Consider the following 13941-nt stretch of genomic DNA (forward strand, 5'->3'; position numbering starts at 1 on the left):
CAAGAGAAGATAAAGTTTAACATTTGAAAACAAAAGGAAAAAAATGTAAATAAAGAAATACTTCAAACTCTCCTGGTAATATGTTTGATTGTGCTCCAATTTCTGATAGGTTAGCATGGGAAAATTCTTCCTGCCTGTTGGATCATTGGTTCCAGGGAAAGGAAGATGGGGCCAAAGGTTTCTCAAGATAGGCTCTCTGTATAGGTGGAGGCAGAATTCCCCCAGGCTGTGAGGCTTAGTTGTAGGCTAATTAGGCTTTTAAGGAGGTAACCCTTATTCCTAAATCTTTTTTTAAAAAAAATCATTTACAGATTTTTTCATTAATTTTTTTTGAGATTTTATCTATTTTTATTTTATGTATATGAGTGTTTATTTGAATGTACATCTGTGTACCATGTGTGTGGACTGCTAGTGGAGACCAGCAAGGTAGCGTAGGATCCCCCTGGAACTGGACTTAGAGACAGTTATGAGCTCCTGTGTGTGTGCTAAGAATCGAACCTGGGTCTTTTGGAAAAGCATTGTTAACCACTGAGCCATCTCTCCAACACTATTTATAGATACTTTCAGGTGCTTAAAAAATTGACAGAAATATTCCTATGAAAGTGTATTAAATATTTTCTGTATGGGTTTGTTCTATCTTATAGTTATTGCTGACCTATTATATATGAAATACTTAAAATGCATATTGTAGATAGATAAACCTGATAGGTTAATGACATTTCCTGTGCTGATCTTTACCTTGTGGGCTGGGCTGGCAATAAAGGAAGGGAATACCTTTTCTTTCCTTTCCACTGTTAGAGATCAAAATCTGAAATACTGTGTTGGAGAGATGGCTTAGCGGTTAAGAGCACTGACTGTTCTTCCAGACGTCCTGAGTTCAGTTCCCAGCAACCACATGGTGCTCACAACCATCTATAGTGGGATCTGATACCTTCTTTTGGCATAAAGTCATACATGCAGATAGAGCACTCATACATGTAAAATAAATAAATCTTAAAAAAAATCTGAGAGGCTGGAGATATGGCTCAGTGGTTAAGAGCACTGGCTGCTCTTCCAGAGATCCTTAGTTCAGTTCCCAGCAACCACATGGTGCTCACAACTGTCTGGAACTCCAGTTCCAGGGGATCTGGCATCTTCACATATACATGGAAGCAGAACACCAATGCACATAAAATCAAAATAAAGTTTTGAAAAATCTGAAATACCAGAGACATTCATAAACTCTTGAGAGTAAGCTGCCCAAGACTGAGATCATCATTCAAGGCCTGGTTATTAAGGAGAAATGCCATTTACCACTTTCCTCGGGAAGAGCGTGTTGTTTCTGCGTGCTTGGCATTTTTGATTGTGGGTTTTTATTGTAACAACTAAAGGGTGATTAACATTGGACATTCTCTGAAGCCTATGTCTGTGTCTTCTCTGGTAGATGAAAAACTGGAAGAGAAGATATTTTCAATTGGATGAAAACACAATAGGCTACTTCAAATCTGAACTGGTATGCAGTTACTTCGTAAAAATACTTTCAAATGCTTACCAAGTTACACTGTAGTGATTGTATGCTTGTATGCTGTTTTGTTTTTCAAATACTCCGGTTCTGGTTTTGAAGGCATCTGTATTTCAGTCTACTTGGTTGTAATGCATTTAGTTAGTAACATTTTTTTTAAAAATGTGTTTTAAATAAAACAACCATATCTTCAAGGAAGCATTCCATTTCAGTGGATCTGAAATTACCGCCAGCCCCCATATGTGCACCTCTGTCAGAGGGGCATTGGAAGAGGTGGTTAAAGGGATCCCGTAACAGCATCCAGCCCTCTGCATGTCTGCCTTCTCGGCCCTGCTTTTTCATAGCCCTTTCTTTTCCTGTTTCAGATCAACTCTAAGTTGTTTCATTTGAGATACCTTTGTCGTGTTCTGAGGGCAGAATCAAAGATCGAGTGTTGTCCCCACCACCCACCCTGTTTGAGTAATGGCTCTGTTTAAGATGTCAGGTAGTCTGAATCTTACAGTAGATACTACATAAATTAATGAAATTCTATGCCTCTTCTACAAAAATGTGGACTTTTGTATACTCCATGCTGTATTTGAGTGAAGGCATCAGAACAGCACTGTCCAGTCGAACTCTCTGCCCTGCTAGATATGTTCCACACCTGTATTGTTCTGTGCAGGCTACATGTGGCCTTTGAGTGCTGGTAATGTAACCAGTGTGGTAAGGAGGTGAGTTCATTCATTTTAAAATTAAAACCAATTTTATCATTTTAGTAGTTTAAATTTATAGTTACTCATGGGCAATGGCTGCTGTATTAGGAATATTTTCAGATTCGTCTTAGGTGTCAGTTCTTTTAGGAAGCTGTTACGGCGTAAAATGGCAGAAGCAACCTGTACTTGGTGTAGACATTCAGAGCCCACATGTGATGAAGAGGCTGTCCTTCCCAGCCTGAAGAACAGAGAGGAAGGACAGCACAGAGAGTGGATAGTGACAGAGATGGGAATGGTCACACAGAGCTGTTGATAAAATGAGGACATACACCAAGATAATAGAAGCCAAAGTTCCTGGAATAAAAGCAGGAGTTCTTGATATAACTCAACAAATATGGAACCAGACATCAATATTGTGTCCTCATGTGAGTTCATGTGAGTGTAAAATATACTGTGTCTTGGGAGAATGATCATTTCCTCGCCTGAAAGAAACCTGGACTCCACATATCCATGTGCTCATATAGATAGGACTCAGTGATTGAGGGGTGACCAGTTCATGTAACTACAGTGAGGGAAAAGATGCCTAAGTAGGAATGAGAGACCACGCTGTGAAACAGACACTGAGCACAGAGGGAAGAGAGCGGCTGGACAGTGAAGAAGCCTGGCAGGTACCACTTCCATCAGGCAGGCAGGTTGAGTGAACTCCGTTGGTGATGAGGATGTTGAAACCACTTACCATCTGACAGGATATCATGAAAGAACACAGCATCAGTTCTGTGCTGCTCCTGTTACAGGTATTTAGTCACCGGGTGACAGTAGTAGCCACATCCAAGGGAAGGGACAATCTACAAAATAAAGTAACTGTTGTGACCTGCAGGATTCTACGTTCCTCATTCTGGAGGAGTGAGAACTCTTCATACTGAAGGAAAAGAGAGATAGCAAGCAAGCACTCTCTCTTGTAAGATTGTGTGGCGGCCACTTGCTGGCTTTGATGGCCACAACATGAAGACTTTCGGGTAGCAGACTAGAGCAGCAGCTGAGCTTGAAGTGACTGTGTTCTTAAGTCTTTTTGTAAATTTGTGATTATCTCAAGGTTCAAAGAGAGACAGAAAATTGAGGGGAATACCTGGTAGGAAAATAAACAGAAAATCTAAACAAGTCATTTAGAAAGAAACTGGGCTGAGTGTGGAGCTAAGTGGTAGCATGCATACCCAGTGTATCTGAGGCCTTGGGGCCTCAGCACTTCTGAGCAATAAAAATAAAGTAGTTTTCAGAAGTATGTAACAATTCTCAGTGTCACTCAGGATTAGGGAAATACAGATGTGCACTGCACAGATGGTACTCATCAATCATGAGGCTCTGGCTGAGTGACAAGATCACAGATCCGCTGTTCCCAGAGAAAATACGTGGAGAAGAAATAGTGTTTCTTCAAATTCCAGGTTGATATGTATGTGAATGATGTTAGAAAAATCACCATTTGGCAGGCAACTATGCCAATAATGATTTTAGGTAAGAATCCTCAATATTTGGTGAAACTGGTGGGAAGATCATATTGGAAAATGGAGCTCCAAATGTCTCAGTGGTGACCAATATGAGTCATAGACCAGCAGTTGGTCAAGTCCATACTGCGCACCTCCTGGAAGGAATGGCCGAGAAGTAGTCAGCTGCTGTGGTTTCCTTCTAGAAGCATGTGGCCTTCACATCAGGATGAATAAACATCAGAAAGTCCAGACTGAGACACAGTCTGTGAAATAAGGTGACGTTTTACAGCTCTGCAAGATTACAGAAGACCAAAGAAGTAACTGCTCTGAAGTGAAGGAGACAGAGAGAAAGGACAGTAAAGCAAGTCTGCCCTGAAGGATACCATGCGGTAACTTAAGATCAGAACCCGTGGATTGTGGTCATACTGCAAGGATGTCGGGGTTCGGGCTTCATAACTGTGCCATAATTATGGAAAATCCATTTTAGAAGTTAAACTCAATACCTAGTAGTGTAAATACATCATGTCTTTAACTTGCCTGCGGACGTTCCCGAAGTGTGTATTTAGACACATGTGCACAGGCTTATAAAAGCTGGGCCTGTTACACGGTGCCGTCTGTGCCAAGGTAACATTCCAAAAGAGGGAGTAGAGCACTTACTGGTCCACCATGACCACGTCTGCTGCTTAGCGATTGAGACCAGAAACTGAAACAGCAGTGTGTATAAGGGCATAAAACAAGCTGTCCTGCTGCTGCAGGTTTTAGAAGGTATTGTGTCCGAGATTGACTTGAGCTCCAAGTAAGATAGCTAGCCCTTGAGATGAAATGTCCTGTGTCTGTTTGCTCTTTTGCCAGGAAAAGGAACCTCTGCGGGTAATACCACTTAAAGAAGTTCATAAAGTCCAAGAGTGTAAGCAGAGGTAAGGGACTGCCTGATGCTGGCATGCACAGTTTGAAGAACAGTGCCTCCCGTGGTTCATGAGCTTACAGCATGTGCTTCTCCGTTCTTGTGTGGATTTTTAACTGTGGTTAAGATATGCTGCACTTTTGTTTTTTAATCTTATTTTATTTGAAAACTAAAAATTAGGAAATGACTCATTTGTAAATGACTTTTCAGAAGTAGCTCCTTAATGTAAAGGAAAAATTATTACGAGAAACTTCTGAGATTTAACAATTTGAGGTATTTTTCGTATTTCAAAGTGCTGCAGAACAGGTTGTCAAAAGGAGCTGCACCAGCTGTGCGGTGCTGAATTGAATGAACTGTAAACACTTGGACTCTAAAGTTGCTTTATGTATCTTTTCTAAATGAGCTGTGCAAAGCATGTGAATTGTGATGCAAAACTGGGAAAAGATAATGTGGTTTTGTTGGTGTTTTTCTCTAACACTGATTTATTGACACATATTTGGCACTACTCGAGTAACCAGCCAAAAGAGAAACTATCAAACTGTGATTAACATACAACTGGATGATTGTTTTTCCTAACAGTGACATAATGATGAGGGACAACCTGTTTGAAATTGTAACGACGTCTCGAACTTTTTATGTGCAGGTAAGACAGTTACTTGGAGATTATAGATTCTCTTACAAGAAATTAATAACATTTAGGGGTAAAATAAATATAAACAAAGCTTGTCGGTTTTGACAAGTATAATTTACCAGCTTATTGAAAGATGTCAGGTAGTAGGTTGGTGGTGGGGTGCATGCTCAGAAATGGGAGTGTTCTGTTATGAATTAGTGAGATGGATCAGAGTCACATTTAGAAGAAAGGGAGTGCTGTTTTACTTACATTTTATCAGTGCCTTCAAATGTATTAACTTTTTTTTTTTCTTTAATATGTTTGTTAACTTTATAAAAAGGAAAGCCTCAGGTATATAAATGAAATTATTGGAAAGAACATTTGTTTTGTTAATGAGAGTTAGCAGATTTGCTTATTGTAGAAAAGTTAAAATGATAGTTTATAAGATATACATACTCTCACATCCAAGCATTGATCTTACAGCAAGCAAGGTCATACTAAATGTGTAACATCTTGTTTGTTTTCATATATTGTCATTTTTCCATTAAAAGTTCTTTGGAAATAGCTGGGTCTGGTGGCTCATGTCTTTAATTGGGTTTAAAGGCATTCAGAAGACAGATGCAGGTGGATCCTAGTGAATCCGTGGCCAGCCAGGGCTATGTAATGAGATCTTGTCTCCAAAAACTAAAAAAAAAAAAGCTACCTCTGTAAACATTTTAGAATTGCACCACACTCACTCCATGTATGGCTACTCCACAAGTTCTGTTCTTTTGTGACTAAACATTCATTTGCATAGTTTTCATAGTTTACTGTGAAGGTGTGATGACGGGAGCATCTGTGTTTAAAATTTGGCCTGACTGATTTCGTTAGGATGTTTCCAGGTCAGGTTAGCCATCAGCAGTTCTTCTGTTTTGTCACACTGGCTTTGACCACTGTGCTCCTGCTCTGCCCTGTGCCTGCTCCAGGTTCTGCCTTCTGAAAAATGCTCCTTGAAGTTACTGGCATTTGATAGATTCTGGGAGAGGGGGAGTTAGTTTTCTTTACTGTGTGACCCTCGGTAGGCTGACCACATACCAGAGCAGGCCCCACTTCCAATATTAGCAACACACCACAAACTGGACTTGATGGCGAAGGGGGTGTAGATCTCGAAGTTGAGTGGGCCGGATGGGAGAGTAGAGAGGAAGGAGTTAGGAGAGGGGGGTGGATATGTTCAAAATACATTGTATGAAATTCACAAAGAATTGGTAAAAAACAAAATTCAATGTGCAGTTTACAAAGTGCATAGAAAAAAACATGGCCTAAAAATTGAAACAAATAGGGAAAATTGTTTTGCCACAGTAAAGCAAAGAATCATCATTTAAGGGGGGGGGGGAGACATTATTAGCTCAGAAACATTCTATATTTTACCTTTTTGGAAATTTTAGATTCTAGATTCTAATTTAGATCACTTCTCAGGGACTGAGAGGTTCTAAAATAGCAAAAGGTATCTGTTGGTACCTTCTTAGGCTTGTGCTGTGGCTATACCACCTTGAACATTCTGGTCTAATATTTAAATTCACACTGGCAGTCTTTATCAAGAAAGAGAACTATAGCCAGGCATTGGTGGTGCATGCCTTTATTTCCGGCACTTGAGAGGCAGAGACAGGTGGATTTCTGTGAGTTCAAGACCAGCCTGGTCTACAGAGCAAATTCCAGTACAACCAGAGCTGTTAACATAGAAAAAACCTGTCTTGAAAAAACAAACAAAACAAAACAAAACAAAACAAAACAAAACGGAAAGAGACTACCTCTGAATTTGACTACTAGTGCATCTTTAATTCTATGTCCTATTAGAAATTATTTCTAGCCAGGTGGTGATGGTGTACACCTTTAATCTCAGCACTCAAGAGGCAGAGGCAGACAGATCTCTGAGTTCGAAGCCAGCCTGATCTACAGAGCGAGTTCCAGGACAGCTAAGGCTGTTACACAGACAAACCCTGTTTCTTTGTCTTTAAATATTATGTATAGTCTTTTGCCTGCATGTATGCTTGGATGCCAGGAGAGAGCACCAGATATCATTACAGATGGTTGTGAGCCACCATGTGGATGCTGGGAATTGAACTCAGGACCTCTAGGAAGAGCAACCAGTACTCTTAACCTCTAAGCCATCTCTCCAGCCCAAGAAATTATTTCTAAAATTAATACATAAAATGGTGCCAGAATGGTTTTTAAAGTTTGTTATACATGTAGCAGGTTCAGACTATAGCATTTGACAGCAAAATAAGAACTTTCTTTGGTTTCTTCCTCTTATTTCCTTTTAAAAAATGTTCATCATTGACAGTTTTATGTGCCTGGTTTTAAAGCATGCAGTGGCTATCATATGTCTCCATATAGTAACTTGCTCAGAAAAAAAACAGGGTTGAAAATAGTGTTTTTGAGCCAGGCTTAGTGGCATATGCTTGTAACCACAACTGCTCAAAAGGCTGAAGCAGGAATTTCAAGAGAAACCTCGATAAAGTGTGAAGTGAAGGCCAGCCTGAGCAATTTAGTGTGACTGTGTTAAAACTAAAACACACATTTTAAAACAAAGGCTCAGTGGCCGAGTGTTTTCCTTGAACATGTAAGTGCCTCGGTTAACTTCCCAATAACACATACTCATACAAAAAATGCCTTCAGGGCTTGGAAAGATGGCTCAGAGATTAAGAGCACTGGATGCTCATGCAGAGGACCCAAGTTTTATTCCCAGAATCTACATTGGGTGGCTCACAACTGCCTGTAACTACAGCTCCATTGGAGTCCTGCTCTGCCCTGTGCCTGCTCCAGGTTCTGCCTTCTGAAAAATGCTCCTTGAAGTTACTGGCATTTGATAGATTCCTCTTTTGACCTCTGTAGCTGGGGACAGCTGGACCAGTGATTCATGAGTTTACTGAACTCCACTCTGCACACACACACACAAATAATAAATCTTTTAGAGTGTTTTGAAGCCAGGCATGGTGGCTCACACCTTTAGTCCCAGCACTTGGGAGGCAGAAACAGGTGGACGACAAGCAGATCTCTTGAGTTCAAGGCCAGCCTGGTCTACAGTGAGAGTTCAGGACAGCCAGGGTTACAGAGAGAAATCTTGTGTTGAAAAAGAAAACAAACAGGCCGGGCGGTGGTGGCGCACGCCTTTAATCCCAGCACTTGGGAGGCAGAGCCAGGCGGATCTCTGTGAGTTCAAGGCCAGCCTGGGCTACCAAGTGAGTTCCAGGTAAAGGCGCAAAGCTACACAGAGAAACCCTGTCTCGAAAAACCAAAAAAAAAAAAAAAAAAAAAAAAAGAAAACAAACAAAAATAAATAATAGAAATCAAAATGCTTTGAAAACTATTTTTTAGAAATCACTGTCTTTGATTGTGTTTGCAGTTACTAAGGTACGGAATATGTGGAAATAGAAGGTGATTTTTGAGAGAAATTTGACTGAGATATCCCTTTTATTTCCTTTAGGCTGATAGCCCGGAAGAGATGCACAGTTGGATTAAAGCAGTCTCTGGCGCCATTGTAGCACAGCGGGGACCTGGCAGATCAGCATCTTCTGTAGGTTTTTCTCCTCCTTGGGGAGACTCTGCATCCTTTGGAGTTGTTTTCTTCCTCCTCCCTAATCCTTCAGTTTCTTGCTTTGTTGAGATTATTTGCATGTTGACTTTCATACCAATTGGACTTGCAAAAATAATTCACCCTAATTCAGAGCTTCCTTGTAGTGTCACATGTACATAACTTTCTGTGCACATTGTGTTAATGCACAAGCTGGGCAGCTAAAGAGTAGAGCCTTTCTTCCTTTGTTCTTGCACTTAGGTTCTTGTTAGTAGGTCTGAGTGTGACAGTTTGGCACTCTCGATGTGGCGTTGGCCTGACCATTCAAGGCACTTTTGGGTCTAGCAAAACACAGTCTTGGTTTCCCCTTGACTTGCCAACTTTCAGTTAAGATTTTTTTTTCCTTAATGGTGTTGGGATACCACTGACCAAACTAGAGCCTTAAGTACAGTTTTGTGTTTCCATTAATTTTTTTCCTATTTCATATTGTTATTTAAATTTTTTATCAGGTTGATAGAGAAGCTTGTTATCTTTGCTGTGGTTTGATAGTAACATTGGAACAACTAAATAAATGATCTGCTCAGACACAGCAAGAGAAACACTTGTTCATCTGGTTCAAGTGAATCCTAAGGAGCAGTTTTGTTTGTTTACTTTGGCCATTCATCTCCATTCTGAAAATGCAAACCCTGTTGAGAAATTACATCTTAAAAGTAACACTGCTGCCATCTGTCCTGGTGTGCCATCCCTAGCCTTTATGATGTATTCTGTATCTGCCTAGACATCCTGTACTGTCGGTATTTTTCCTGGTAGTAACACTGTCTTTTAGTAGTCTCCTGGTGCTGATAATAACAGATCAGTAGATAGTAACCCACTTTTCCCATTCTTTAATCATTTATCATTGTACAGGTATTCCTTTAGGAATATTGAAGAAATCTCTTTCATGGGTGTTAAGTTTTGTAACTGCCTGCATTTTATGTGACTTTCAACAGTCAAGTATGAGATTCTCTGCAAAAACAATGTCTGTTGGGAAGAGGGAAAGTTGGAGAAGGGTGTTTGTGTTCTGTGCTTTGTGGTGGGGGCAAATCGGACTGTCCAGCTGTGACTATCAGCAGAATTCTCTCTTTTCCTCCCTCTCCCAATATAGGTTAACTCTAATCTTAGCTTTGCACTGTGTTCCAGATGCGGCAGGCCAGAAGGCTGTCGAACCCTTGTATACAGAGGTATACATCAAGAGCTGGTGAATGCAGCACGTATGTGGGCTCTCATGCAAATGTGCCTTCTTAGTAGAGGGCCTGGACTCGCTCCTACTTACAACTGATCCCAGAAGGTTGAGTGAACTGACTGCCTTTTGCAGTTGTCATCACTAACGCAAACTCTTTACTGTAGTCATTAGACTGAATACGGATAGTAAGAAAAGACAAAAGCAACCATGCTAATGGAAGCTTCCGGAGCTTCAGAAACTAACTGACTGAATTGCTGCAAGAGTATTGATTTCCACATTTTATGCATTTTGAGTTTTTTTTATATATATACAACACTTAAAATGTGCCTTTGTTCTGATCCAGGCAAATTTCTGCACGCACCCACGTTGGATAAACTATGTCACCAGAATTGCATGGCATTTTATAACTCTGGTGAAGTTTACCATGTAACGGGAGCCTGTAGTGTTTCCTGATTGTGGTGCTGTTTTCAAAGCAGCTAGTGTTTGTAAATGAGCACACTCCGGAGCTGCACGGCACCCCCAGTGTCTTCAGATCTGTTACTAGAAGTACAATAAAATCAGCATTCCCAACTGATCTTATTTCATCAGAGTTTTAAAAGTGATTCAGTTGTACCCTTTCTTACTTTTAAAATCTTAAACCATGTGAATGTGTACTTACCCAAAATAAACAGTTAAATCGGCTGCAATTAGTCGCATTGAAATTAAGAGAGGCAAAAAACAAGTTGTCAGACTACTAGATAAAATCATGTCTGAAAAGTCTTGATTCTTGTTGATTAACCTATAGCCTTTCATTTTTAGATTTTGTCTTTTTTATTTTTTTAAATACTTGGGATAATCCCCATTACTCTTAAATGATGGTAGACTCTTTTTTCAACACAATTCAGTTGCAGTTGGAACACCGTATTTCATTTTAGGCTAGATAGGCCTTCAAAGTGCCATAAGCTGACAAATTCATTTTTGGTGACAGAATCAGTTTCTTAGTGGAATTGGTTGTTGGCTATAATTGCTTTGAACTCACCCCTAAAATGCATTGCTTTGGGAAGGAACTTGCACATTTATGCTGCATGGCTCATGCTTCTGCTTTGTGTGTGTGTGTGTGTGTGTATGTGTGTGTGTTGTTTGTTTTTCAGAGAATCAAGTCTCACATTGAGTGACTAACTTTGTTGTCAGCGATTAGCTGTGTCTGACCACCACTCCTCTTTCCAGGAGCATTCCGGCTGTCCTTCAGAATCCAAATACACTGTCCGTCCTGCCGGGGCAGCAGCAGCCACCTCACATTCCGCAGCCTCTCGCAGCCACTCTCTGGTCTCAAGCTATACCATGGAGAAGCGAGGATTTTACGAATCTCTTGCCAAGGTCAAGCCAGGGAACTTCAAGGTCCAGACTGTCTCTCCAAGAGAACCAGCTTCCAAAGTGACTGAACAAGCTCTGCTTAGACCTCAAAGTAAAAATGGCCCTCAGGGAAAAGATGGTGAGCCAGTGGACTTAGATGATGCCAGCCTGCCAGTCAGTGATGTGTAAGGTGGGAGCACATGGGCTGCCTGCCCCTCTCATCCCTCAGTGTCCTTTCATGAGGCTTCTAGCCAAAGATGATAGAGGATGGATGGTTTCAGTGCATATATTATATTGTTTCTTGGGTGTACTTTGTAAACTGGCAAACCAAGAATCTAGAGAGTGGCCAAGTCAACGTAATTTCTTTAAGAAAGGAAGGAAAAAAGATGTGCCCATACTGACTGTCCGAAGCTTTATATGTTTGGGTGGTAAAAATGTGTGTGATTTTTTTTTTCTAGTGACTTTGAAATTTTAAATAACTTAAAACATTAAAATTTCTTATTATTTTGATCATTTAAAAATGCTAATATGACTCCCTATGAAATATTTAATATTGACACATTCATATCAGTTAACATTATCAAATGGGACATCGCCAGACAAAAATTCTTAAACTCATGATGTCTGTGGTGCTGCAAAATTTATATTGTGATGTGGACTATTTAGAAATTCTAGCCATTTTTGATATCAGGTGAGTGGTAAATTTTGCATAGAAGATTCCATTCGACTGATGGTGCAGGTAGGGGTTGAAATGGGGGGGCGGCAAAGGTGGAGGATTAGAGCTCAGCTCTAGCTTAGATGTTTTTCTTTTTGAGACAGGGTTTCTTTGTGTAGCCATGGCTGTCCTGGAACTTGTGATCTTTCTGCCTCTCCTGCCTCCCAAATTATAGGCTTGTGTCTCACAGCCTGAGACACTTATTTGAAAAAGCTTAAGACTTACACCTATCAGTATTTTATTTCAGTAAAAATTATTTGATCATAAATTTTGGGAAGATCTGATTTTTTTTTTCCCAAGACAGTTTTTCTGTGTTGCCCTTGCTGTTCTGGATCTCACTCTGTAGACCAGGCTGGCCAAAAATTCACAGAGATCCACCTGCCTCTGCCTCCTAAGTGCCAGGATTAAAGGCGTGCACCACCCACATCCAGCTTTTTTTTTTTTTTTTTTTTTTTTTTTTTTTTTTTTTTTGTAACTAGATCTTATTTCTGAATTTGGATTGGTGGAAGACCACAGTTCATATGTGAAGTCATAACTGCCCTTAGTTGTGAAATTGTTGTAGCCTCTACCTTTTCATCATTAATAGCCTATATTCAAGTGCCTGTGTCTTCTCATCTCATTTAGGATTGTGCTCCAAAGTCCTACATGATTGGCTTTAAATGTTTGAATAAATTAATTCAGTAGTATAGTTTGATATGTTAAATAAGATACCATTTTATGTCAGAGACACCAGAATGTTGGTGTTCTACTACCTGTGCAATATTTATGTCTTGAAAAACAAATTTGAGTATGCATTTAATTGTGGGGATATCCTAAATTAGAAGTACCTCTCTAAGACACCCACAGTTTCTGATGTTGAGTGATAGACTGGTTTGAGCAAGTACTGTTTTGTGGCAAAGTTTTAAGTGTTTGCTTTTCCCAGGCTGCTGCTCCATGGTATTTCCAGTCCCACACACTTCTGTTTTGGAGTCATGGGTGTTGGTGTTTTGCCTTTTTATGTTCTAAGACTACTTGTTGGAGGATGAGAAAATTGCTACCACGTGGGGCCTAGGGGTTAAGATGTGTTATTAAGTTGCCCAGCACAAGAACACACCACTCACCTTTTGTATTCATAAGCTAATATGTTAGAGTTCTATGTCGTTTTCTCTTTTGTAGCTGCATTGGAAAACCATAGGACAACAAGGTTTTTAAGCAGTTAGCACCCTTCTGCTGCCCTGTTCACTACCCAGGCTCTTTTGGAAGTTCCTTTTTCATGAACATACCTAGGAACCCGTGTACAGATACTTGGCAGTACTGATGAGCCTGGCGCTGTTTCCTTTGGTACAGCCTCCCCAGTGCACGTTCATTTTAGCATATTTTGGTATTGGTAATTTGATATATTTCATGGTAGCAAAATATTAGCTCTATTTTGGGACTTTTTATAGAATTACCCTTATTCAAAAGTGTAGGAATATGTTCTTGTGATTGTCAGGGTCTCCTAATATTTATCTCAATTCTTTTATAAGCTTACAGAAATTATTTAATTATTTTAAAACATACTTTCCTGTAAATATGTCACATCTGAAGTGTCAACATTTACTTTGAATACGGTAATATTTGCTGCATTTTTTTCCGTGTGTATAATGTATCTCTTTTCAGAACAGGAATGACCTCCTGATGTTTACTGTTACACCTGCTATCTTTGTATGTCCAATTGGTTGAACACTGTAATGACTTGAGAATAAACTGCTCAGAATTCATTTTCACTTAATTCCAATTTTGTTTGGTTCAGTTCTCATGTGAACAAGTCAGTAGAACTGGTAAGAAACATTTTTGGTTAGTTCATTTGCTTACTTTTGACAAATAAGAAATTTCACATCAGGTGGTGGTGGCACATTGCCTTTAATCCCAGCACTTGGAAGGCAGAGGCAGGCAGATCCCTGAGTTTGAGGCCA

At 40.0% G+C, this 13941-nt stretch overlaps 1 protein-coding gene across 8 annotated transcripts in view; it reads left to right on the forward strand.

Annotated features, from left to right (window-relative positions):
- Plekha1 (pleckstrin homology domain containing A1) overlaps nt 1–11819 on the forward strand; it is a 48690-nt gene extending 36871 nt beyond the window's left edge. For 5 of the 8 annotated variants that reach the window (XM_006976974.4, XM_042284727.2, XM_076553816.1 and 2 more), the window contains 5 exons: nt 1424–1492; nt 4527–4591; nt 5158–5221; nt 8652–8741; nt 11167–11629. In XM_006976974.4, the coding sequence (XP_006977036.1) occupies nt 1424–1492; nt 4527–4591; nt 5158–5221; nt 8652–8741; nt 11167–11481 (603 nt within the window). In that variant the 3' untranslated portion in view covers nt 11482–11629. Of the gene's footprint in view, nt 1–1423; nt 1493–4526; nt 4592–5157; nt 5222–8651; nt 8742–9917; nt 10066–11166 lie in introns of all 8 variants that reach the window. The other 3 variants (XM_006976973.4, XM_006976972.4, XM_015995871.3) reach the window with 3 other exon arrangements.
- The last annotated feature ends 2122 nt before the right edge of the window (nt 11820–13941 follow it).

The sequence above is a fragment of the Peromyscus maniculatus genome, chromosome 1 (genome assembly GCF_049852395.1).
Source record: "Peromyscus maniculatus bairdii isolate BWxNUB_F1_BW_parent chromosome 1, HU_Pman_BW_mat_3.1, whole genome shotgun sequence".
Classification (NCBI taxonomy): Eukaryota; Metazoa; Chordata; class Mammalia; order Rodentia; family Cricetidae; genus Peromyscus; species Peromyscus maniculatus.